This window comes from Zonotrichia albicollis, chromosome Z (genome assembly GCF_047830755.1).
Source record: "Zonotrichia albicollis isolate bZonAlb1 chromosome Z, bZonAlb1.hap1, whole genome shotgun sequence".
NCBI lineage: Eukaryota > Metazoa > Chordata > Aves > Passeriformes > Passerellidae > Zonotrichia > Zonotrichia albicollis.
The window spans coordinates 4,439,860-4,466,860 of record NC_133860.1 but is presented as its reverse complement, the minus strand read 5'-3'; the positions used below and the strand labels follow the sequence as shown (position 1 = coordinate 4,466,860).

General features: G+C 35.4%; 1 protein-coding gene across 5 annotated transcripts in view; it reads right to left on the bottom strand.

Moving 5' to 3' along the window:
* The window catches only part of MCTP1 (multiple C2 and transmembrane domain containing 1), a 216,245-nt gene that overhangs the window by 78,750 nt on the left and 110,494 nt on the right, over positions 1–27,001 (bottom strand). For all 5 annotated transcript variants that reach the window (XM_014268925.3, XM_014268926.3, XM_074532482.1 and 2 more), the window contains 5 exons: positions 22,373–22,475; positions 20,161–20,263; positions 19,714–19,815; positions 19,293–19,367; positions 17,610–17,729 (listed from right to left, as the gene is read on the bottom strand). In XM_014268925.3, the coding sequence (XP_014124400.1) occupies positions 17,610–17,729; positions 19,293–19,367; positions 19,714–19,815; positions 20,161–20,263; positions 22,373–22,475 (503 nt within the window). The remainder of the gene's footprint in view (positions 1–17,609; positions 17,730–19,292; positions 19,368–19,713; positions 19,816–20,160; positions 20,264–22,372; positions 22,476–27,001) is intronic.

The following is a 27,001-nucleotide window of genomic DNA, read 5'->3' as shown; positions in this document are numbered from 1 at the left end:
AATAAATGTAGCCTTATTCTTCCACATGGTGAGAACTGAAAAAGAGAAAGTAATATAAACGAAAAAAACCCAAACCTACCAGCCATGCCTGTGTACACCTGTAATTTTTCCTTGCTACACAAATATCTAGCTGCATACAATCTGCACGTAAATACCTGATGTAGAAATACATAGAGTTGTGAGGATGCAATAGCAAAGTAAAAAAATAAACTATTACTAAACCAAAATTTTTTCAAATTTGTATTAGATGGAGTTGCCTCCTTTCCTTGGGTTAATGTTTCTCCTTCTCATGTCTATGCAGTATATGCTCTGTTTTGACAGTAGGCAGTATGATGTGGTCCTGCTTTCCTTGGGTGCCCCAAGCTGGGAAATGACTCCCTTGCCTTATGAGTTACAATAAGAGCATTTGCTAAGGACAGCAAATGCCTTTCTAACTTGGACACTGACATGACAAATTGAAGCAGGGCCTTCAGAAACTAGTCAGCTTTCCTTGTTAACCATGCAGCATTTGCTCAGGCAAAACAACTGATAAAATATACTTTCCTCTCTGTTTTTATTTTTTTTTTTTTTTAATGCATGCTTGGATTCCTGTAGCAATTTGAAAGATGAAAAGGTTTGCATTTTACAAAACAAAACAAAAACCCAACCCAGACAAAGAGTGGCTCAGTGCATGTGGGAATTCAATCCGTGCTTCTCTCATCCACAACAAAAATGCCTTCTATTCTAGTGAGAAAGGGAAAGGCTGGAAACTCCCATGCTGATAGTCCTGATGTTTTTCTGCTGCTACAGTGTGTCAAAGGTTAGTTCCCTCCCACCTGCATCACACTTTGCTTCTTCTAATACACAACCAAGCATTCAGACAATACGATTAAAAATCATCTTGCTCATGGGAATCTCTCTCAGACATTCTGTGTTCCCTTCTCAAATATCTCAGTCCAGCACACAGATAAAATCATTAACTTGTACTTAATAAGAGCTTTGTATGATTTTTTCTTTTTAAACCCTATTTACTGACTCTCACTAAAATTAGGCACAATCATAGTAGAATCAAATAAATGTCAGCAGTTTTACTCAGCACACTTGTGATCATGGGTAAGGGTGATAGATAACCAGACTTTCTTTGTTATGACCTCTTTGTTATGAGAAAAATAATAAACTTAATGACATTCTGCATTATGTGACCTAAGAGTAGCTCCAAAGGAAAACAAACTGTCGTTTCAAGAGGTGCTACGCTACCAGTGGGTTCTAGAAATGGAAGCAGTGATATTGAAACATATACTTGAGGGGGGAAAAAAAGAAATGTTAAACTCCAAAGATTTTTTTGCAGAACAGCTTCAGATTTAAAAATAAGGCCTTTGTTAAATTTTTTTGATATTGCATATTGAAGTTGAAGAAGCAAGTAATAGAAGCATTGGTAATGAGTCAACCCCCCAGCACCGACAGCAAAGTTGGTGTTCTTGTGAGGTAGCCTGATCCTGCATTGCAGTAGTTTTGGTGAAACTCCCTGACCATCAAGGCAGCACCTCTAAGGTTAGCTGCTGACTGTTATAAGTCATGGATCAAGCCCAAAGGATGAACTGAGTTTGGGTAAATTCACAGAGTTTACCTTACTCAGCAGATAAAAGAGACCACAAGTGTCATGTAATTTACAGAACAAAAAAAGAAAATGCAGAATTATGCTCATTTATTAATACCTGATGGACAGTACATTAAAACAAATAATTATGAGAGAACATTGTACCTCTGAGGTACCTCATCAGAGTGATCTGCTGTATTAAGATCACATATTGTCATCAAAGTCTGGAAATTATGCAAATAGTACTAGCTACATTTAGAGGTCTGCACAAGTAAAGACTTTCCCACCTAAATAGTAATTGTCTCTCAGGAAAGGCAATGATTTTTGTGTGATGCAAAGGTGCTACCTACAGGCTTGAGCAGAGAATGACATGCAGGGAAGCTCAGGAAAAAGGATCCTATTATATGAATAAATAGAAGAGAATTAGCATTACCACTAAACTAAATACCTTTTAATTTCAGACTAAAGAATACATTTTACCAAAGTTTTAAAAATTCATAATATCAAAGATTTTCAGTTAACCCAATTTAATTCTAAATATTAAAATGGTGTCTGTATTTTCCTGGGTTTCTTTATTTAAATCAGTTACTGTACCACAAAAAAAGAGATGCCTTCTTTTTTAATCAATAAACATTAAATAAGCTGTATGCTCTTCTGATACACTTATTTCAGGCATATTTTTATTGACAAATAAACTTGGCCACAACTATCAAAAGATCACATCTGAAGATCAAAATTAATGTTTGGTCTTACAAATGCAGTTAAGTGCCAGGCAGGAAGTATTTGTATCCTATTAAATGTTCATCTATCCTATACCTCTTGTGTAAACAATATTTCATTCAATACAGCGCAACTGTACTGAGAATCACTTGCCTAAAAACAGCAGCATGTCCAGTATTTTTGAGATCATGAAAAAATGCTTGGGAAAGTGCTTTAATCTAAGAGCATGCTTTCTCTTCCTCTGCATCTTTTACACATTTGTACCCCACCAGATCAGATACGGCAGATATTTATAAATATATGGAGATTTACTGGTTGGGGATATTCCTACTGATTTGACTGAACTCAATATGAATGTGAAAGTACAGGCTCTGTTAACTTTTAGGAACAAAGGTATCCCCACCACCCTATACATGCCACTGCACTATACATCCGACGTGTAATGGTAACAGCAGTAGCAGCAGTGTTCTCTTGCATTTACCTTCAGCTAAGACTAAGGCAAGCAATGCAACTGAAAACTAAAATATTCTGCCTTTCAAAAAAATTCTGGTATCCTTTTTCCTCTTCCACTTTTGAGGGGGGAACAGTTTCAAAAGTAGTACGAAAATAGAAAATAAAAAGATAAATATTATTAAATGCACTTTGTATTATATAATAGAGTAATAATTGAGAATTTTTTTCCTTTCAAATGTATAATTCAGCAGTTCTGTATTTAAAGGCTGTATTTTTCAAATTTATAGTTACAAAAAGACAGCACCCGTTCACAAGTACAATTACATAAATTTTAGAATCCCTACTGTGCTATGAAAGCATGAATTTTAAAATGAGATTTTCTTCTCTGTCCATTTGTCCAATTCTGAATTTGTTTTAGGGAGAAAATGTCCACATAATTTTTTAATTTGTATCAAATAATTGTGACATTCAGAGTCAATTATCTGATGAGCTGGAAAAGTGCCTTAGTTTACTGTCTCAGATGAACAGATAAACTAGATTAAAGCACTTCTCTGAAATAATTGGGATACATTAGTAGCGAATTCCAGCTTGTCTAAATACCCTATTCCAAAGAAATTGACCACAACATAAACTTAAAAATATATAAAAAATAACCTCAAAAAGAACCAATGGTACAGATGTATGCTATAGAATGACAAAAAGAGTGTTCAGCAACAATACATATCTTTTGCTTTATTCTTAAACTACTAAATCTCTCTTAAGAACAAGATCCTATTCATACTGTTACTGATTTTAGATTCAAATTATTATGCAAAATATCCAATTATTCATGATTTTCAGATGAAATCTCAAGAATGGTGTGATCTAATGGTGTGATCATCAGCTATTCCTATACATATTTTTAGAAATTGACTAAAAAAATGTTTACATAGCTGTAACTCCACATATACATTATTCTACATACAATATAATTACATCACAATTAAATAAGTTCAATACTATTTTATTTATGAAAATAATACTGAATAATTTTAATAGAAATATCATTATAATTAAACTTTTCAGAGTACATTTAAGTGACTGATGAAGAGAGAACCACATAAGTGGCAGCATGTTCATAACAACTTTATTGTGAAATTAAAATTTAACTCATTTTAAAATAAAGTTGTCTGTAAATTAGTTCAGGTTGCCTTTGCTGCAGGTTGAATTTATTAATATATTATTGTATTCTCCCAATTTTCAATCAGAAAGTCTGTGAGCAGTTAGTTGTAATGCTCATGGGTAGCTGGAGAAATAGCAGTAAAGAGAAAAGTTCCTACTAGATTTCTCATTATGGCAACTAAATTTTCAATGACATGCCCATATCCTTCTATTAATAACGTTTCTGTGACAAACTAATGCATCAAAATGTAATGCCATTTTGGTGCTGTCTATTATTTTAAATGCAAAGATATTTTTTCTGCCTTGTTAGATTTCTTAACCCGTAGCCACTATTAAATTCTGCCAAAGAGCGGGGATAGCAGATGTCTATAAACACTCCTAGTTTCATGACAAAAGGAAAACAATGGCTTGTGGATTACTGAAAAAATATTTTTGATAGGGGAAAATTCAAAATTATTCAGTTACATGCAAATATTCTTAATTTTGCTGCATGTATATGCAATACAAACATTTCCAACTTTTAAAATCCTACCATGATTAGATAAATCATAGCTGACTTAACTAAACATTTATACCCTGCTGCAGTTTTTTCTTTGAATACTGTAACAGAATTTACATGAAGTTCCTTCCAGGAAAAAGGCTATTATTTTTTTCTTTGGAACTTTTCCCTGCAATGTTCACAGAGTTCTTCAGAAAATCGATCAAAACTGAAAAAGTAAAATAAAATAATGTTCTTTATGAATGCTTGATGACCTTTGACACCATTCACTACTTAGAGGCCCATAAAATAGCAGATAACATATATGACTCACAAATTAACAATTATGAAAAATTATCTGGGGTAGAATGCTACAGTAATGCAAAAAGATGGATTACTTGTCATAAACCAACAAAACTTTTGTTTGCAAATCCAGTATCTCACTTCTTTCTTTCATGTTGGGAAACTTAAAATTATTTTTAAACTGCATTAATTATAAAAAAAAATGCAGCCCATCATACAAGTCAACACTGGCCCAAAAAGAATCTGTTATTTTTAACCAATATATATTTTATATTTTACTGTCAGTTCTAAAAATCAAAATTCAGCAGAAATAAGATACATCACAGAGCAAGCAGATAGTCCTGTACTTCAGAGGTATTGGGTTTGCTGGTTCTACCAGCCACATCTTAAAGTGTTCTCAGAGAAGTGGTGGATTTGTCATTGTCAGGTAGGCAACAGAATTTAATTAATTTAATTTTAGAGCATAGGCATCCCCTATTTCAAAACACCCCTCCTGCATTAGAAATTCTTCAGAGTTTTGGATTTACTTTCTTCTCTGCATCTTGAGGGAGACAGACTTTTCAATTTTTAATAGAAACAATGTGAGAAAGAATTAATGTCTGCAGAAAATAAAATAAATACAAGCTTCAGAGTACCACAGTGCAGTGCCATCAGTGTTGAGGAGTCATCTACGAAAAACTCTGTCTGGTGATGCAGCCGAGCATTCATTACACCCTCTGACTGGTAAATGACAGGACTGCTCAAATCAGAGATAAACCAAGATGAACTTTTTTTCATCCAGAAACCAAAACCCCCCTTGTCAGCCTTTTGCCTTCCCTGCAAACAGTGAACCCATTGCTTGTGGCACAATGCTGAGAGAAAAATACCAGCAGGAATGCTTCTGGTGCTTATGCAAGTAAGTGCTGTATCTCTCAGCTCCAGTTTAAGCGCTGACTCTTTTTTCACATACAACTTTTGCTCTGCCTATGCCAGAATCCACACTAATCTTTGGCTTACTAACTTTGGCCAAATCAAGAGGGGACACCTGATTCATAACACCACCAGTTACAGCTCTTAAGTGTCTTGCACTGTGAGAAACAGTGGAATGATTTAATTAAAATAATTTAATTCAAATCAGACATATTAGACATTGTAAGTAAAGGAGCAGAAGGGTGAGTGCAGTGATCCGGAGACAATGAAGCATACTAACCAGAGTTTCCCAGGTTCAGATCCCAGGTCAGATACATACTCCCTGCTCCCAGCTTCAGCCGAGAGTGTGCCCGGAGGTGGCTGCCGCTGCTTTGGGGAGAATGGAGGAGTAGGCTTGTGTGTCAGGGTGGGGAGGAAGGGGGGATTAGTTGCATTGTCACTCACTAATGACAGCTGCCAGATGATTAGAAACCACATTAGGTTCTTAACTTTAACTTTGCTAATCAGCAAGATCAAACTCCTAACACCAAATTGGGTTTTTTTCATATTTAAAAAAAAAAGAGGAAAAGAGAGAGCACATTTGCTGCCTAATCTGGATGTAAGGTAGTGAACAAGCATGCAGTTGTAAAAATCAATTTTGATGGAATAAAATACTTGACTGATTTAGATTGGCCTCAACAGAATCATTTGTAATGGCTATGCATACAGGACTAAGGTTTTAAGCAGAATTATTTCTTCCTATGAAATTCTGACATTCAAGAATTAATCAACAAAAGGAAAACTGCATTCAAGCATTTTGAAATTATATTTTTCAAGAAGGTGGCACTGGAGAACAGCACAGCTCTGCTACATTTACTGTAAGAAAGCAAAACTAAACCAAAACTTGCAGAAAAAGAGCTGAATAGCCTTTACCATGACTATTCTCTGAGTAGGCTGTTGATCAAGGCAAATGTACATTAACTTCTGGGAAATGTGCAATTTTACTATGTTGTCCATATAGCCAGAAATCTTACTTCTTTAACACTAGGTTTGAAGCGGGTTCAAAATAGATGGTTAACGGTAAAGCTGTAATGAATGTATTTTCTTGAAGTTTGGTTGGGGTTTTTTTGTTTTGTGGTTTTTTGGAGTTTTTTTGTTGGTTGGTTTTTGTTGTTGTTGGGATTTTTTTGTTAGGGTTTTTTGTGTTTTGTGGGGTTTGGGGTTCTGTTGTTTGTTTTTTTGTTTTCATTTGGTTTGGTTTTTTGGTTGTTGTTTATTGTGTGTGGTTTGGTTTCTTTTTTCTCCCTTTCTTTTTTTTTACTTAACCTATGGCTTTGATGCAGCCGCTCTTGGATATACAATGGTTACCCAACCATTTTATGGCTTTAACAAACCCTTACTTTCTGCCTCTCATTCTATACAATGTAGCCTCTATTTGCACCCAAGTGCTACTAAATTACAGATAAAGTTACAGCAAATTTGTTTTCTCAAAAAAGCAGTGAGGCCTAACATCCCCTGAGTAATAACAGCCTTGCTTTTAATTCAGAAGTAGAGCTGGAATAATTTTCCCTCAGAAAAGGCAACAATAGAGCTGTTCTTGCAGGGCTGAATGGGGCATGTCTCAGTTTGCAGGTGTGCAGGTGCTGCGGGGAGAGGCAGAGAGTGCCTGACCTGGGTGGGCAGCCCAGGCTCTGGCAGGTAACTCCAGACTGGAACACCATCTATTGGATGGGGCTGACAGAGCTCTCGACTCTGAAGCAAAGAAATATGCTCCAGTGAATCAGTAATTTATAGAGATGTATCTTGTTCATACTGATGAAATCAAAGCAGCTAATAAAAATCTGAAGCACTCCTGAAGCAAAGTAGAAATGTTAAAACTCCATAAAACACAGACAAAGCGATTCCTGAATGTGAAAATACTACATTATAAAGACCTACCAACACACTGCAGTTATTTTCCAAATGTTCCAGCTAATAGACTGTGATGAAGAAATAACTTCTTTTTAATGTGTTTCACTGGAGTTGTGTTAAAGAAGCTTAATATTCAGGATTAAAATCCCTATTCTGGCTGATGTGAAGCTGCAGTGCTATGAAAAGAATGATATAATACAGAAACAAAGCTCAAACAAGGCGTTAGTTACCTCTACTGTAAAATAAATCACCCCCACACATTTCCATGTTTACTTGCTGCAATATTATGATACTATTTCCAAGAGATGAAAATCAAGCACATTTAAGGAACAAGCATTAAGTGCTGTTAATGTGGTCTTATGCTGGTAATCATTGCCTTGGGAAAAGTATATTGTGTTTTACACGCTAATGTTATGACGTGTTTATTAACTCAGAATCCTTCTGCTAACAGTGCTTTAAGCAAGTAATAATAAGGTGGCAAATCTTAAAAAACCTACTTTTAAATTTAACTCATGTATGAATCAAAAATTACTCAGTCCTTCTTTTTAAAGGAAAACATGCTTTAATAAACACTATTGGTATCCCTTACAGTATTGATTACCCATTTTCAAAGGAACTAGTTAGTTTTAACTTTAAAAAACACACTTTTCCTGGAAAATGAAGGATTTGTCATTGGAAAATAGATTCAAACGCATGCACCTGTGCCTTCTGGTCTGAGATAAGGAAGAGATTTTTTGTCTCTGCCTTGTAAATGAGCACCAGGAAGAAGGAGAGCAAGAAAAGCCTAACAGACACAAGCACGTAAGAACTGAGGAGAAATGTAAGGAAATAGCAGAAGTTCCAATTATATAATATAATTTTTAACAGATAACTCTGCAGTGCTAATAACAGCTGTGAGAGTAGTGGTCAATCCCAAATAAATAAGACTAAATTACATAATTTTTTTTTTATTTTTGAGAATCTATGTTCCCCATAGAGTATTTGTGCACCTGGAAAGCAGTTGGTTTCTTGTAACTTCAGAGCAACAGTAATAGCGTAGATGTTAATAATGAAAATGTACTCACAGATCTGCCATACAGTTATAAGTCTATTCAATATCACCAGCAGCCATTTGGCTTACAGCTATTAATTTTTTTTCTTTTCAGTAACAATTGGAGTCACAACATTAGTTATTTCTACTAGTAAGTGTTAATACTTACCCTGGAATAAATACAGTCTGCCACTGAATCCAAAATAAATAATACTTTTTAAATTATGTCATCTTGTTTATTGCAAAGTATTAAACAGATTACATGTATAAACATTTTTTTTTCTCTCCAAGAGCAAATAAGGTGAACAAAAAAAAAAACAAACAAAAAAACCTGCTTTCATCAAACAAATGGTTATGACATTTACACGCTTTTTACTTCAAGGTTAAATCGCCTCAGCATGATACTTGGTAAAAATTTAACATTCTGTCCACACAGTTAAATGTTACACATATTTAGAAATTATCTAGATGACACTGTTTCTTGCATTGGCGCTTACCTAAAATGATCTTTAAGGCAGTTTTTGCTCCTCTTTATATTGCTGTGACCAGTACAAGAAGTTACTGTGCAAGATAGGCCATTGCAAACATGCAGGCTTTACCAGTGATGTGGCTAAAGCTACAAGAGTATTTTCTTCATAAAACTGCAACCACAAATTTGGCCTGAGAAATTTAAGAAAACATTCTGTCTGAACAGTAATCTGCATGATTCACTCTTGTCACCAAGATCTTTAGGTGCTGCCTTGGGAGGGATAGGAGAAAAGCATATAAAAAAGTAATTCAGGAAAGCACTATATTTTGGAAAATGTTTTCTTAATTTTTCAGGGATGGAAAACAACTTGAGTGGCAACTTCATTAACCTTGACTGAATCTATAAAATAAAAATTATGCTAATAAACTTCTGTATAACTCATACATAATTTAGAAGAGAAGTAAAAATATCCATGCTTTGTAAACTTCCTAAGTGTTTTTCTGCAACAGCGCCCTTCAGAGATTTGTCCCCTTGACATTGAAACTGTCTGCTCAGTGCACAGACTGGTTATCCCAAGTAAGGAACAACTTCTAGCGCTACAGCTTTTTCACACTCTGTCGCAAGGAAATTTCCCTATCTCTGACAAAAAACAATTGTAAAAGACCACTGCTTTCCCAGGACTTCCCTACATATCTCAGTGGAGTTCCACTGGAAACAAAGCTTCTTGCATCGCAAGTCCCCCTCCATGTGGGGTATCATCATCACCACAGACAGCATCATGACCCACCAGGGATTTACAAGAATGAAACAAACACTTTCAAACACTTTCCAGGTCCAAACCATACATTAATAGAATGGTAAGCCTGCAGCAGCTCTCTTTTGCTAAAAACATAGGATAAAGCTAGGTGTAGCAGACGCTCCCTCTTTAGGAAAAGAAAAATTTCACATGTAAGTTTTGCAATGGCTACTTAGGGTTGTTTTTTTAAAAGGCTTTACTTACATCATCATAAAAGCAATTACTGTTAGTCATATAGCATTATGTGTCACTAGTAGACACAACATATGCTCTAAGGCTTTTTTTTTAATGTTAACAGCCTGGATTTCTCATTCAGCTACCAAAACTGAAATTATAAAATTGTGAGTTAAACAATATAGGCAATAGAAATGCATATCTGAAATGTTACAAAATGGTCTAAAATGTTTTCACTTCAGTAAAATCTGGCACATTGAAAAGAACTGGTTTTTTTCCTTAATTCTTCCACTGAGACACTTATGTCATCACCTAGCAGCTACATACCTACTAAATTAACAACTCTACAGGGATAAGTACACTGAAGATTCTTTAAGTAGCAATAGGAAGAAACTGGTAGTTTAATTTCTGAATTTAATTTCTGTCCTTTCTAAGTCTTTTGCACACTGTATTTTCAAAAGCTTTGAAAAAAATTGCTTCTCTGTCTGATTTACCTTACTTGAGCTTTTCTTACCAAAACACAACATATCTGCTTCTTTTGTTACTACATTGCAACTTTTGGCAAAACCATGACATTACATTATTTTAACTACTGAATGGCCCAGAGAAATCAGTGCGTTCTACAGTTCTCTCACTTCAAAACAAACCTTTGCTTCTAAAATAAAAAGGAAGTAAAACACTCTGTAATGCGGCTTTATAATGTGTTGGTTCTCATAATACTTATCATTAAAAGATGATGTAAAAGATATCTTATAACTCAATCATGTGCAGCATCTGAGTCATGGAAGTTTAAATGGCCAAGATCTTCTGAGATAACCGTAAAATAGCACCTCAGGGAACCTGAGGATGATAGGGTACACAACTACCTTAGAACACCCAAGCTACTTATTAATTATCCAAATTCAGCATCAATGATGTCTGAATTCTTTCAAGTGCTAATTTTTTCATTCAGTACTGTGTTTTGCACTGCAGAAGAGAGTACAAGTAAGAATTAGTGATGCGATGTAAGTCTTTCCTGGGGGCCCAATGGTCCACTCTGCAACTCTGCCAGTTACACCAGGCAGTGGGGGATCAGAAACATTCTGCAGAGTAAGACTGCAACTCACACTAATTGGCTGCCCAGATTTCTAGTCACATCACAGTCCTAACAGGAAATCTAAGCTTGCTTTTAGAACTTTCTAGGTAATGCTAAAAACAGGAGAATGAATAATAGTTTTTGCCAACTTCCACAATTTTTCATCAACCACATTTTCATCCATCAGACTTTTTGATGTATCAAGTTACAATAGCATTCAAAAAGGTTTGGTAGTTAAATATTTTCAGAATACTGTCAGCTTTCAAAGGAGAATATATGGGAAAATGGTGCAATATTGAAGGAAAAGTCTAAGACATGGGATACCAATGCTTTATGCTGCTGTGTACTCCTGTTCGATAAAACACAAAATAAGGAAAGTAATTCCCCATACAGCATAGGTGTTTTCAAGATTTAATGCCTTAAGATTATGAAGAAACTCAGAACAGCATCCAGTTAGGTACTAAAATATATATGCAGGTAAAATAAACACCTATGGGAGCAATTAAAGTGCTTAAAGGTAGAGCTAGTGACATTTTCGACACCCTTGGGTGGGCACCCCAGTCACCTGGATGGTGATGGCAGAAATGACAGAGAACCTAAGACAGACACATACTCTTCTGGGACAGTAGCTGGACAGCACACAGGACGCTCTACATTACTGAAAATGGCACAGGTCTGTGCTTGGGCAATAAATCTCACTGCTAAACTGGTTTAGCAAGTATGCAGTCACTCTGTGAAGAAAGTAAAATGAAAGAGACTTTTTATACACAAAATAAAGTACTTAAAGAGGCTTTACATACACAAATATTCCTGAATCTTTCTTTGTATCAGATTTGCAAACACACAATTTGCAAAACAAAAGATGTGGACTGATGACAGCAGGTTTTCCACACCAGTATAATTACTCATTTGTTATAGTTAAGAGCTGTATTTTTAATCATAGCTGGTGCTGGTATGTTCTTTCAATATTAATAGCTAATGGATCTCTTTGGTCCTATATACCAGTTTTTTCCGCTATTTTTTTCTTTCCCATTCCACCTTCTAAAGCTTGGCACAAAGTATAGCTAAGTGTTGTAAAAAGCTTAAATTCCATTGTAATTTTAAAGAGGTCCAACATTAGTTCTGATGATATATCGAAAATTAGGAGGAGGGGAAACAGAACTTAAACCACTTTTCTTTTTCTCTCCTTTACTTTGGAAAAAAACCCCACCACACCCCACAGCAGTCTGGTCCACCTATTTTTCTAAGCTGTTGGTGTGGATACAGATGACAAAAAGCTGAAAGACTCATACACATGTGTGCAACATGCATCAGAAATTAATCTTGTTCCTGGCCTTGCCATTACCATGACACTTTACCTCTGCAAATCTTTTGAGAACAGGCAGTTTTGACAGCAACAACAATTTTTGGAAAGGCTTTTTTGGGGAGATAGAAAAGCTTTTCCAACTATTTAACCAGCACTTATTCAAATTTCAAATTCTAGACAAGAGATGGCAAGGAAAATTTGACGATACGTTTCACCAGGTTTAGCAAAAAAATCCTATTTGAAGGTTGTATCTTCAGTAATAGTATCCACGATGGGAACATCTACAAGTTTTTTAATATGTGTGAAATTCTCATTCTCTTACAATTACAGTGTCAAAAAATAAGGAAAATATGTAATAATTATGACAATAGCATTCCAACCCTTGATGGTATCATACTAAATCTCTCTGGAAACATAACCTTTGTCTTTCTTCTTTGAGTGATATTGCCTCCAAATACACACTAGTGATTGTTTCCCTTTTTACTGAGGAAAAGCTCAGTAAATTGATGAAATTTCTTTCTGTCTCATATCCTTCTAGGAACCAGTTCTTTTAAATCCTGTTTCCTTTTCAATTAATTAATGTGACGCCACCAGAACTAAAAAGCATATGTGCAAGAGAACTAACACTTAATCAAAAGCTAGGGATGCTATTATGTCATTTTCACACATGAATTCTGTAATGTTAGAAAACAAAGTGAAGGTGAGTTAGACCTGACAAATGACTTGGATACAGGGAGAGTCATTTTATCAATATTTGAGAGGCTGAAAAAGAAAGAAAAGTATCTTCTCTGTGTGCGCATGTACACATATAGAACAAATAAAAGGAATAAGAACAGGAATAGGAGAATGTGCTCATAAGAAGCTTTAATTTGAGGCTAACATTTATGTTCATCACATGAGGGCACTCTGCTTCCAAGTGAGAAACAAAATAAGTTTATTTACAAGTAAAATAATGAGCTCATTGCTCAAGTAGGCAATTAAGTACCTTACTGAAGCCATTTTGGGATACCAAACACTTTGAAGATTATATATTCCCTCATAGTCCACAGTGAGTGTGCGTCTTTGTAAAGAATGGTTCTCTTTAATTACTTAGTTACAAAAAATACTTTAAAGGCAAGGGGATATTTTTGATAATGCGTATCTTAAACTTTTCATTAAACTACCAAATTTAAATTTTAACTTTTTGTGCACTCTGACATTTTTGTCTGGCATTTTCATTAATTTTGCAACATACATAGCTGAAATGTTAACTGATCAATACTTTGTCTCTCTCCTGTAGCAGTAGAGCAAAGCTCCCTGAGGACCACGGAGCACTACAGAAATTAAATGTGTATCAAATGTTAATGTTAAACACAGCAGTCCTTACTGTATAATGACTGAAATGGTTAAAAGAATTTCAAATGGACAGATGGTAGCACAAATTATTTACAATCCCATGTCAAGATTAAAGTTTGTCCCATAAAATAATTCACTGACTCACATTGAAGTGTGTCCTTTCACTGATAGCCCCATTGTCCAATTATTTTTCTGCTCATTATAGTATTGCTAGAGAATTAGAGAATTGCTAGTATCATTAGAGAATTTCTGGTTCGGAAAAAAAGAATACACACCTTTTTCCCCTCATGTTGCACCCACTGACATCTATAAGAACAGAAATGTCTGGTTAAGAAGCTGATGGAAATTAGGCCAAACTTAGCAGACATTTCAGTGCCCGCAGCAGATTAATCTGAAGAAAAAACATCCACTTTTGTATACTTTACTAAAGTTCTTCCTCCTGAAACGTACCATATTAATTACCAAATAGTAATAAAAAAAATAACTGCTAAAGACTGCAAAGGTCTGTTTTAAACAGAGAAAAAGATGTGATTTTATAGCAAATGCTCTCTACATATTCTGTTTTTCCCCACTGTATTTAGGTCTTAAGAAACATAAATATAAGTACATAACACACTCTTTATCAGCATAGACATGGGACATAATAAAGCTGTTCTGGAACTCAAATATTAACTTAATGGTGTTAATATGCACTTCCTTTATTTAACAGGAAATAAATACAAAAAATCAGGAGGGAATATAGAATTTTCTAGTTGCTCTAAGATAAAGTCATATGCTAGCAAGATCAACCTATCATTCATGAGCTATTTATTAGTATCTTTAAGTATCTGAAAAATAACAGCTATTAATACATCACAGTTATATATATGTATATATATATATATACAAATACACACACATATATATAAAATTTTTCTTCTGCTGCAAATTACCAAAGCATAAGAATAAGAAATAGAGTGAAAATTCTCAGCTATTCAGAAAAAATCCCCAGTGAATGTGATGAGTTTATGAAGTTTATCAGAAACAGGTAAAATAATGTTTAGTTGTGGAAATGCATAATCTAGAACACTGAAAATGTAACTTGGAGTTTCTGCATCATTGACCTGATGCCTTTGAACAGATTTTGGAAAGAATCATCCTAAATCTTCAGTACAACATTTCTGTACCTAAAATGTCCCAAATAATGTAAAAGTTTGAGACAGATAAGCTCAGGAATGTAAATAATCAGCAAGCCCTTTCAAGCCTTGGTGACTAACAGTGCGACTTTCCAAGGAGAATGACTTTAAAAAGAACTGCAGTGAAGAGTGCACAAGGCATATGATGTAACTTATTATAGTTAACATATTAATCAAAGTTTTCTGTAGGTTTCCAAGAGAAGTTCTCCTTTCCTAATCAATCTTAGAAGTTACATTTTTGGAAACTGAGCTATTCTGCCAGAATTTCTTCACCTATGGTCCCCCATATCCCATTAGAAAGAAAAGTCACACGGTAAAAAAGTATCCATGACTGTAATGCCAAGAACATGGGGCATTGGGAGATACACAAAATCAATCCTTGCACCAATCCTGGGTGAAATAACTGTAACTCTGTATCAGGATGCACCCATCACAGTATATTTTCAAATCCAATAGGATAGAAGAAGTGGTTAGTTTAAAGCTTTACTTCTCATATGTTGTTTCTTTTTCTGGCTAAAGAGCTGAATACTCCCAGAACAGCCTGTATCTCATGTCCTTTCTGGAATTGACATTTCAATGTGAGATTTTCTAGCCTCTAGAAGACAACTTCACAAGGAGATATAATTTGTATAATAGTGAAGAGAAAATGAAACATATACATACATTAATTTTATACACTCTATTAAATGCAAATGTAACCCCAGTGCAAGTATAATTCATCATAACACAAGCAAGTGGATCACTCTCGAGATTTCAACAGCCTATGAAAGTCTAGAAACCATCTAAACCCAAAGCTTATAATCATGATAAAAATTCACATATATTTGACTTGGCCAGCAAAGACTTCTTTTGCCTGACAGAGGAATGATTTGATCCTTGGAGAGGATAATATCAGGTCAAAAAGCACAAGGATGCATTTTGGATGCAAAAGTGGAATACATCTGTACAATCACAGCACTGATATAATCATAAAAATTTACTGCAACACCTACATAAGCAAAAAAAATACTCCAAGAAAACCAAAAAAATCAGATTTTTTAAAATATATGTCTCCCTATATAAATAGGTATGAAAAATATGAACATATCTATAAAAATATAACCAGGAAAATGTTTCTACTGCAATACGCTGTAACTATAATAGTAACATACACTGATTATTGGCCTCCCTACTTAAATTCTGTTTTACATACTATTACTTCTACTTATTATTATTATGACACTGATTTTTTTTCTATGACCAGAAACAATTACATTTTAACAGCAACACCACTACTTCCACAGCCACAGAAGTATGCCAGCAGAAAAAAATTAATTTGCCAAAGAACAGGATGTCTTTCCATTTTCCTTTCTTCCACTGGCAACAGTGTTCCATACCCATATTAAAATCTGACTTAGAGTGATGAATACTTACTAACTGAAGCAGTAATAGCAACATGAAACATTTGAGTTTTATGTTGAAACCTGCATTTTCCTGTGAAGTGTTGATAACTGTTAACTGAAATAATAGATCATGTCTCTATAGCAAACAGCAGCAAGCATATTTTGTCTTTCCACACAGTGCCATTACTACAGACACTGGCAAAAGTACAACCCCCGGCTCTTTGAATAGCACTTGTATCTCCTGTACTCCCAATGAACATGGCAACCAAGGGTTTGACAAGCAACACAGTAAAAACAGAGCCCTGCTAGGAGAAACTTTCTGCAAAACAGCATAATTTAGTGACAGACCCAACCACCCCATTTTATTGCACAGCCAGCTACCAAAGCCTGGTTTGATTTCTTCAAATTTGAGGCACCTGACCTTCAGGCACCCAAGTAAAAAGTACTGTCACCAGATGATGTCTATAATTATTTGAAGTTATACTGAAACCCTTCCCTGTTCATAATCATAGTGGAGCGGCTATTAATCTCAGTATCTCTCAGCTAATTAAAAAAACTTTGAAATTCCAGAAAGTATGTCCATGCATACATTTCTATTCTGTAATGAAAAAATAATGGTTTTGTTTGTAGCTCTTATGATTTTAAAAATAAAGAGGTATTTATCTGGGTAACACAATGCAATCTACAATTGTGCTTGGAATACTTAAAATTTAATAGAAAAATAAGGTTAATAATAATGAAGATAATATTCCTGAAGAAACAGCAATTTTGTTTAAATTGCTAAAAACAAACTCACTTAAAACCATTCACTAAAAACTATGACCAGAGCTTGCTGCCTAAAAGGTACTAATTTGTTTGCATTTATGTTTTTAAAGTTGGGTTGGTTTTATTTTGGTGGATTTTTTTTCTAGGAACACCACCTTTGAATAATTAGTAATCAAAATACTTTGAGAGTCATTATTCAATATGCAGGGGGATCTAACAAATTTTAATGAACATCATTTGTGAGAAGCTTAAAATATATTATCCATAGCTCACTGACTCTATTTTGATTTGCATCACCTGCTTGCCTTAAAATATATTATCCATAGCTCACTGACTCTATTTTGATTTGCATCACCTGCTTGCAACTTATAAAATCAATTACTTTTTTACTATAAATATACAATTATAAATTTTAAAAATCACTCTATCTTGTTTGCGTGACATTTTAAACTTAATTACTTTTTTTAAAAACTGAACAAATGTGACTGATGATATTAGCATAATGCAAACTTCTAAATAAATTAAAAAGAAACCACCAATCTACACAGTATTCTCTCAGTCTAGAGCACAAACACACTGGGATGATTAAAAATAGTATAAAGAAGATCATACCAAAAAAGCAGCTAGACTTCTTGGAGGAGAATCCCAGTCAAAACAACTGCTAATATAGCAGACAGCAGTAACGAGCGCCATGATACAATGCTTCATCCGGATGAAGTTCCTTAACAGCAGCTGTTAAAAAGATGAAAGATTGAAAATATTTCAAAACCCCAAAAAGTTTCAGGAGAGGCTCATGCTAACAATACTGTCATTCTTAATTTCGATGAAAGGCTGAGAAAATATTACGCTCTCTACCTCATAAACTGAGCAAGTTAATGTAAAATCTGAGACTTGGAAGAAAGAGAATTTGCTAATTGTATCAATTGGTATTTGTTGAATTTAATTCTAGATGGTACAAAAACTGTTCAGCATTCAAACACCACTTGCACAATTTCACATATTATTTTATTAATTAGATTTCAGTTTCATTAAGCCTTTAACAAATGTTGGCCATTTTTAATAAAAAGATGCTGCAGGACACTAACCTGAAACCATGCAACACTACTGCTCTAACTTAATTGAGATATCTGCACCATTTAACAATTTTAACAAATTTGTCTCTCTGATTTATTTTGAAAGCATTGTTTTAATATTTACCAAAGTAATCTACATACTTTCAAGTTACATATATGTAAGACATAAGAACTCTAGGTTTTGATTCTAGAAAATGTACTTAAATCCTCTAAAATGGAAACATACCTCACAACAAAAAGTGGACAAACCAGTGAATGATATGTGTACTGAGACACATAGAAAATGGTCACTCCTGCCATCTGCAAAAGTCACAATGCCATTTTCATTCATGAAAATAGGAAGAAGAATGAATCTTGAGTAAAAGGCTTTATTGCTTTTTTGATGGAATAGTAGTGCAAAATTCAGCTTTAGTAACTGCATTACTCAAAATTGCTAATAAAGAAATATTCTGCCTCTTGAAATGTTTTGTTTTATGAACTACATCATAAACTGATATAAAATTCATCCGGCAGATAATCTAAACCATGCTTAAGAATGCAGGCTTTCAGAAACAAAGAAAGCAGTTCTGAGACCTTTGACTTTTCACTGAAAACAACAAAAATCTTGTTCCCATAGTCCAACAAATTCTCTCAATTTAAGATACAACATTTGTGGAATAAGAAAAAATGAGGCCAAAGTAGTTTGAGTGCAGAAGAATATGCGTATTTAAATAATTTTTTACCGAAGCATTAAAACTGTGTGTAGCAAATATATTCAGAGGAAAAAAGAGTCAAGACATTTCCTATTCCTGGGATTCTAAAGAATTTCAGTCTGTTATCACCTTTGATTCAAACCTTAGTCAAGTAACTTCCTTGAAATTTGGCTAAAAGAATGATGACTCTTTACCTTGCAACAAATGGAGAACTTTCAAGTCAAAGTTAACAGCAAAAATTTATGCAAGACTTATTTTACATGCACCTGTGCAATAATCTGATATGTGTGAAACCTGATGGTTTCAACTGTGTTCTTATTCATGTATTTCATGGAAATTAGGCAGCAATTTATAGAGGAGACACATTAAACCCGTGTATTCCATTTCTGACTTTTCAACCTATCATATTCTTTTGTAAACAGGTAATGAAAATGTTATTCTTTACTCTCAGCAGTAGGATACCAGATATTTGAATGCTCACACTTGATATTAAGGATTTTAGAAGGGATTAGTGTTTCCTTACTCTTTACCTGTTTAGACAGTCTGTCTTCCTCTTCAATGTACTTCTGTTCTTTGGGCATTAAGGTTCGTATGCTGGCTTTCACCTATGCATTAAAATGCATGTCAGTATTTCAAGTTTACTTGCTCCTCACTAGTTACACAAGCTTCAATTCACAAAATTTACCAAGTTTCAAAGTCATGGCTGCCAAGCTCGGGACACAGAAGCATACACAGAGACAAGAGTTGCTGGTCTGTACATTAGCAGCAATACCAGCAGCAGCAGCAACAAAAAGAGTGGGTGTGCCAAGCAGTGGCAGAAGAGTATTCTGTAGTATACATCAAGGCTTAGAGAAAATGAGGAATGACAGAAATTCTCTACAAATCAGGAACAAAAGCTTTCATGAAACTGAACTCTTTAGCAGTACAAAAAAACCCAAAGTTAAGACTTACAGCATTAAAAATCACATCTATTTCAAGATAGATGACCCCCTTTGTTGGCCCTGTCAGCTGCTTGTTTTTCAAGACGTAGGCTTTCTGTTCACCATTTTGAATCTGCAGGAAAAGGACATGACAGCCGTCTGTCTTGCGGTCTCCGCTGAATACACCCCGCCGGTGACCCCTGACCCCCAGCTGCTGAAACTGACAGAGAACCCAAAACAACTGTGGCAAGTCTGACAAGTACCTGTTCATTACCAGGACCGAGTCTGTCAGGAAAAATTAACTATCATGGGATTCAACATGGCCGTGAATAGAGTATGTTAAAATTTTAGTGTTCTTATTACAGACCTTGGTTGAGAAATGACAGACTCAGAGCTGCAAATTTTTTTTTTTTTTTTTTCTCTTTCCCTCCTTCAGCAGGAAAAATTCAGAGCAGTATGTCAGGTGAATGAAGCTTACAGACAGCAATGGTATAGCAACTTTGCCTAGAAAGTCAGCGCTTCGATCGCGGTCTTCGTCGTAAACTGTCACTTCAAGCACTGAGTGGATGTCCTTTATATTGCTACAAAGAGAGAAGTACACACAGAAGAAAGAAGTCACTTACACCAGTGAGTACCAAGGACAAAACTGTAAAAGGTTAACACAGATACCCATCTATTTTTCCAAGCCATGGAGGAGAACTGAGATTAAGTGAATGGGACATCTTTGCATATAACCAAAATGATTTCTAAGGGCTGCAATGACTACTCTCTCTCTCTCTCTCTCCGCAAGGCTTTTTATGACCAAAATTCTTTCTAGGGACCAAAATGCTTTCTAATCACTCTTTCTCTCCAAAAGGCTTTTCCAGCACAAGTTTTCTGAAGGATGTTGCTTTAAATCTCCTGCCTGGGGTTTGCACTGCATGACCTGCAAGAAGCAGCACTGGGGGATTTACAGCCACCAGCAGAAGGACAGAGAGCTTTTAAAAGCTACTCTAAAACACCGCTACCCTCGTGGCAGTTCTCACTGCAAATACAATGAAACCTGTAGGTTTGTAAATGGAAATAATTACAATCTACAAGAGCTTATTCTTGCAATAAGAACAGATTCTTTGTTTCTGAATTTCTCATTTAATTACAAATATACAACAAATTACAGCAAATAAAAAACAAATAATATGGAACGATGCATCTCTCAGGTACAACTGAGGAAAAAAGACTGCAAGCTATTAAACACTCCACTGCCATGCACAGGATATGTCACTCTACATGTAAACTTTTGGGTGAAAAATTCATATTCCTTATTTGAATAAAAAAATTACTTGAGAGAACTCATATTTGATTGAATGGCAGATCCAGGAAATACAAATTCAAGCAAAGCAGTTCAACTTCAGTAAAATATACTCCTCCAGATGAGGGATTGCTAGCCCAAAATTAATTAAGAAATCTGAATATAAATGCAAATGTACATAGAAGAAAGGCACTGAAAGCCTTTAGAGGTTTTCTATTCGATTTCTGATTAGTCTTTTGTCCTCTACAAATCTAGGCAATTCCTTGTGCACAGAACATTGTCAAGAAGCAGATGATGATTAGTTACTGGCTCTATTGGTAAATAACTAGAAATATAATAATAAATTTTAGCATGGTTTTGCAGATACAGAAATGTGAACTACTATAATAAGCTGATGAAAAGTACAACTATTGTGAGATTTGTTTCTTTTGCTCTGAGTTAATTTCTGAGACCTCACTGCAGGTCACAAAACCGATACTAAATACATAAATGATAAATCTAGAGGGGAAAACAAAAATTAAAATCAGACTGAGTTTTGACCTTAAGGGCAAAATATAGCATTTTAATGTAGGACAAAGTGAAGTAAGTGTACATTAAACTAAATCTTCTACTGCTTTTGCAGAGGATTGTTACTGATTTCAGCAGCAGTGATCAGTTTTTTCTACTCACTGGTGTCACATTACAGTCAGATAGACAGAAGGGAGAAAAAAAAGGCAATTGAGCAAGGCAAACAACACGGATTTTGTCTGTGGAAGACCTTTTTTCTATTTTGTCAAAGCCTTTAACTGTCTTCAAAATAACAAAAGGATAGAGGAACCAATCACACCACTCCTCAATTAATTGTTTTAGACTGCATTTTTCACAACAGCTGTCTTGTACTAGTATGATACTAGATGGTATTGTGAGAAGGGCAGTTAGTAAGTGGAGACAAGAAGAAATTATTTAATCATAATTAGAGAAATATAAATGCATGAGGAATTTCTAACTGTATGTACCTATCTACAGTTAACAACCATATTTTAATAAAGGTCATATTCACAGGATCTTTTTTTTCCCCACTCAAAACTTCAGGGGCAAATCCATCACACTGAATTTGACCCTTGAAACTCTTGCTGAACCTAACAGGAGTCTAGTGTGCATACCATTACTCATAAATGCCTTCCAAGAAACAGTCCTGGCATTTTTATGTTTAAAATTATACCACTTCTGTATTTGTTTTCATGTTTTCAATCCTCAAAACATATTTGAATGTTTAGTTAAGAAATATCAGTATATCATCACTATTCTCCTTTAGAGCTACCAGTAAGTAGTTTTGTTCTTTCCCTCTCCAACACCCTCATCCCAAAAAACTACCCAAAACCCACTGTCCATCTGCTCCCCCCACCTAAATCCAAACACCTACAATGTGAAGATTTTGTTCCATTCTGGATTGAGGTTCCTGTAGACAGTATGTGTCAGCAGTCTGTCATTGTTCAATTCAACTACACAAAATGGATCACTTTTACCTGTAAGAGAAAATTTAGAACTAATTTTATGAACTAAGAAAACACATGATGAGCAAGCTTAAAATAAAACAAGTTTAGGGAGTTGTTCCTTACTTTCTGAACTTCACTGTGATGGTCTCCACTATATTCAGGATATTCATAACACACTACTCATCTCCATAATCTATTAACATTCTTTGCTAAAAGAACAATTCTTTTGCTTTAAAAAAAGGGGGGGAGGGAGGAGGGGGGAGGAGACAACAAAATCACCATACAGACTCTTCTGATGAAACACAGCATGTTCCTAGAAGTTGCCAAGCACCCTTGTGAGACAGTTAAGAGAACTTCACTTCAATGGTACCAATCACCCATTCACGTTAAAGATAACATAATGAAAGTATTTTGATATGAAGGAAATATGTTATTCTGTATTATTTGTAACAACACAGCACCTATGAAAATTAAACAAAGACCATTATGCTGTATTATGTTTCATACTGTACAAATCCTCTCCCCTCTCCCCAAAATCAAAGAATCTTGATGGCAGCCTCATATAAAAACCTAACACAAGACAAAGTGGGCAAGTACAATTAAAGAATGAGATGGTATGGGCTGGAATGATGGGCTGTAGTCTCAGCACAGCAGAAATGCAAACATGGTTGATATTTCATTATACATTAAAGCACAAAAAAGTAGTTTTGGATATACTTACAAAGAGATCCCTCAGCATGAAAGTACTGAGTACAGCACCAAAACAGAAAGTATGAAGTTGCTGCTTGGAAAATGTATTATGTTGATAATTGAAGCATGATAATGGAAATGGATATGAAGGTATATTTTTTCCTTTAAAGAAAAGCAATGCGCAAAGCAAGTGTGTGCACATGCGTGTGTGTGTGTGTGTGTGTGTGTGTGTGTGTGTGTGTGTGTATGTGTGTGTCCTTAAATATTAAACAGGCAGCTTACAGGAAAACACTGCAGGCAAGCAGTGCTTAGATACTAAGGAAAGAGCAAGAAAAATGATCAGAACTGCAAGTTTAGGGGTAGAACATGAAACTGACACTAACCCTTTTAAGGTTTTATTTTGGAAAGACGTTGTGGTTTATTTTAAGCTCACCAAGAAGTTAAGCTGCTCCCCTTTTCCCCAGCCCCTCTTGCATGTGAGAGAGACTAAAAGCAGAAATTATGGGTTGAGGTAACAACTAACTGGAAACGGCAATGAGATAAGAAAGCAAACAGTAACAGTGTATAAGAGAGGGTGATTATATGCAAAATGCTCCTGGAGTCTGACACACGGTCTCCACACATGGTGTGCCACCCCATCATTCCCTACACCATGTTTTTTCCCACAAGCCTAAGACAATGAAAGATAATGGCACTCCAGCTTTCCACACCTGTACTTTTTGTCCCCAAGACCAAGAAAACAAAAGAACCCACAATGTTGGACAAATCCTCCAGCTGGAATCAGCACCAATCCACCACTCCATTCGCTGCACACTCTCCCAGAAAGGGAGAAAATGGCTGCTGCACCTCTGCACTGCCCATTTTCCTCCACCAGAAGCCATGACCTCTTCATCTTGGAAGAGAGACTCCCTGACTCCTACAAACCAGCAACAATTTGAGTACATAGAGTAACAGCCTAGACAAGCCCATACGACTCCAGGCTCTACCCTCACACATCCTTGGCCTAAACTAGGACAAAAGGACAAGAAGAAAAACCTGAATCTGATACTTAAGAACAGCTTTGGCTATCTGAAAAAGGAGTACTCCAAAGTGGGATGGGAGAAAGCAAAAGGTGGGTTTAGTATCTTCAGCATTCCTGAAATTACGTAGAAAGTTAAGGAGGGGTGGAGAGGTAGACCTAAGGAACAGCTATGATGGGAAGAACACTAATGAAAACATGAGGGGCATGGTGGGAAGACCTCTTTCAATAAAGAGGCAATAAAGAGAAGAAATCACATTTTGGGCTAAATTATTTAACTCGTATTTCAAATTATGTCAGTAATGATAACTGCTATAAATTTGTCGAAAAAGAGACATGCTATCCTGCTTTTATATTTTTATTTTCTCTAATAACTGGAAGGAGTGATCTTTGCCTTTGGCACAGTACAAGAGTACACATTATTTTCATGTAAATAGAAAGCTGAACAACAAATTGCTGCTCCCTGGACCCAGGGGAACTTTGTCTAATGTAAAGGAACACTTGAGTTGCATAGTACTGCATGACTTGCTCTTCTCTTCAGACTTTCTTTGGGCAGGAGACTGTTCAAAATATATTGAATGTTGGCATTGGCCCTCCATAATTAAATCTACCATACTAGGCAATTGTGTTTCTCAATGACTTAATTAATTCTGTATTATTTTTTCATGCATTATTAGAAACCATAAACTGAGTAGCTACAGTAGCTACATTAGTGGGGCTACAGTAATGATATTAGGGAAGGCACATAATTTGTTTCACACCTTATACAAATGACAATAAAATCAATACTTAGACAAAGCTGTCCAGGGACCACAACTCCCAAACTGCAGTATTGATTTTGACTACACCAAGGGTTAATATGCATATTATGTGCATATTATTAACATTAATGATAAAGAATAATTGTTTTAAACACATTGTGAATTATAGTTAATTGATGTTTACCTCCTCTAGAAAATCATATACTGCTGAATATTTCCCATTATCTTGAAAAATGATACAATTTATTAGTCAGCAGAAATGGATGTACCACACATCTAAAGGTTCTTTTATTTCACAATCTAGAAGGTGATAGGAAATCTAAACCATTTATATTATTCGAGTTCTTTAGCTTTCAGTATTTGAAAAAGAAACACATAGAAGACAGTTAAAATAACAAGGCAGCACTGGCACAGCAGGTGGACTACTGTATCTCATTTTTTAAGGCATTATCAATCATATTTGCATATGGTGGTACAATGTGAGTTGAACATATTAAACATATACAGACACAGTAAATTACATTGAAGCATATACATGCTATTTTCTATTAACAAAGAGAGGGTGTTTACGACATTTAATTCTCTTCTGTGCCTCTTGGCATGCACTTTTTCAAAGACTCTTCTTACAGATTTACATGGATGTCAATCAATAATATGTAGCATTAATTGTAGAGCTCCTCAGTCAAACCAAAGACAACCAGTTTTCAGAAATGAAAAAAATCCCACACTTAAAGTCAACATTTCACACCTCGTTTCTCCTATCATTTGAATAGAGGCAATATCATAACATGGTTCAAGGGTAGGCTCAAATACCATGGCTGACAAAGAGAAGTTTCCCAGCTTTGAACATCTCTGCTAAGGAGTGTTGGTTTTATCATGATTACTTGGTTACAAAGTTTCCCCATGCACCTTCACCATTGCCTATTTCTTACATATGCTGAAACACTCATAGCCAAGCTGGGCCTCTGAAAGGCACCACTCATTGCTAACATGCTCAACATAAGATAAGTGCAAACATTGTTAAGATACTAACCCAAATTAGTGAATGTGATCCAGAAAGACAGAAAGAACAATGCATGAAGACTTGGTGAAACTAGGTATCTATCCGTCATCTTTCAAGTTTTCATTATTAGAAAGAGTAACTGCAATCTTAATTCTCACTGACAACCTGGGCAATCTGCTGCATTTCAAGAGTGTTCAAAGTAATGAGATCATTCCCAATGAAAGCCTTAAGAGAGCACTAAAATAGTAAAAAATGTACTTAGGTCTCCTTGGTCTCTAGGAGGACCCAGAAGATTCAACAACACTATATTCAAAACCAGTACCTTGAGCACAACACACTCGAACAAAGGCAGCCTCAGATAATTTCTGTCAGTTAATGTAATTAGCTATTTCAAATATGAGATACAGAAATGGTTTTCCTTATTTTTTAGAAAAGAGTCACACATATTCAGAAGAGTGTCTGAAGAGTGTGCTCTCCCTCTAGCCCTTCTAAAAGTACACATAAAAAACTCTGATAAATCTTGTGCTGCCTATGCTCTGGCATTCCATATTACATTATCATGAACATAACTCCTTCCACTACAAACTAAACCACAACTGTTGTATACAACTGTATGTAACCTGTCATGCATCAAGAAATTCTACTAAACCCTCTGTATCTACTGAGGATCTTCCAACTAGCAATCGCTGCTCTGTGCTCTTTGTAGGCCTCCAGCTACTAGTCCAGTGATTTTAGAGACATTTAGCTATTGATCAGACAGACATCCCCAGCAAACTTCTCAATACAATCCTAAGCATGTGGTCAGCACTGTACAAGATTAAGACGGCCACCACCTGCCTAAGGCACACATTAAAAGTATGCTCCCAGCAGCACCAACACCAACACTGAAAATCTTGAGTATCCCATGACCACAGTGGGGCTAACTGTTATCATGCCTTACCACTGATTGCAGGAATTCACAGTAGAAGTAGGTAGTGAAAAAACAAAGTACACCTTCCAACTTACTGAAATGAAATATGCAGAAAACCTCAATACAAAGTTAAACAGATATAATTTATCCATTCTTTTGCTGTAACAGCTCATG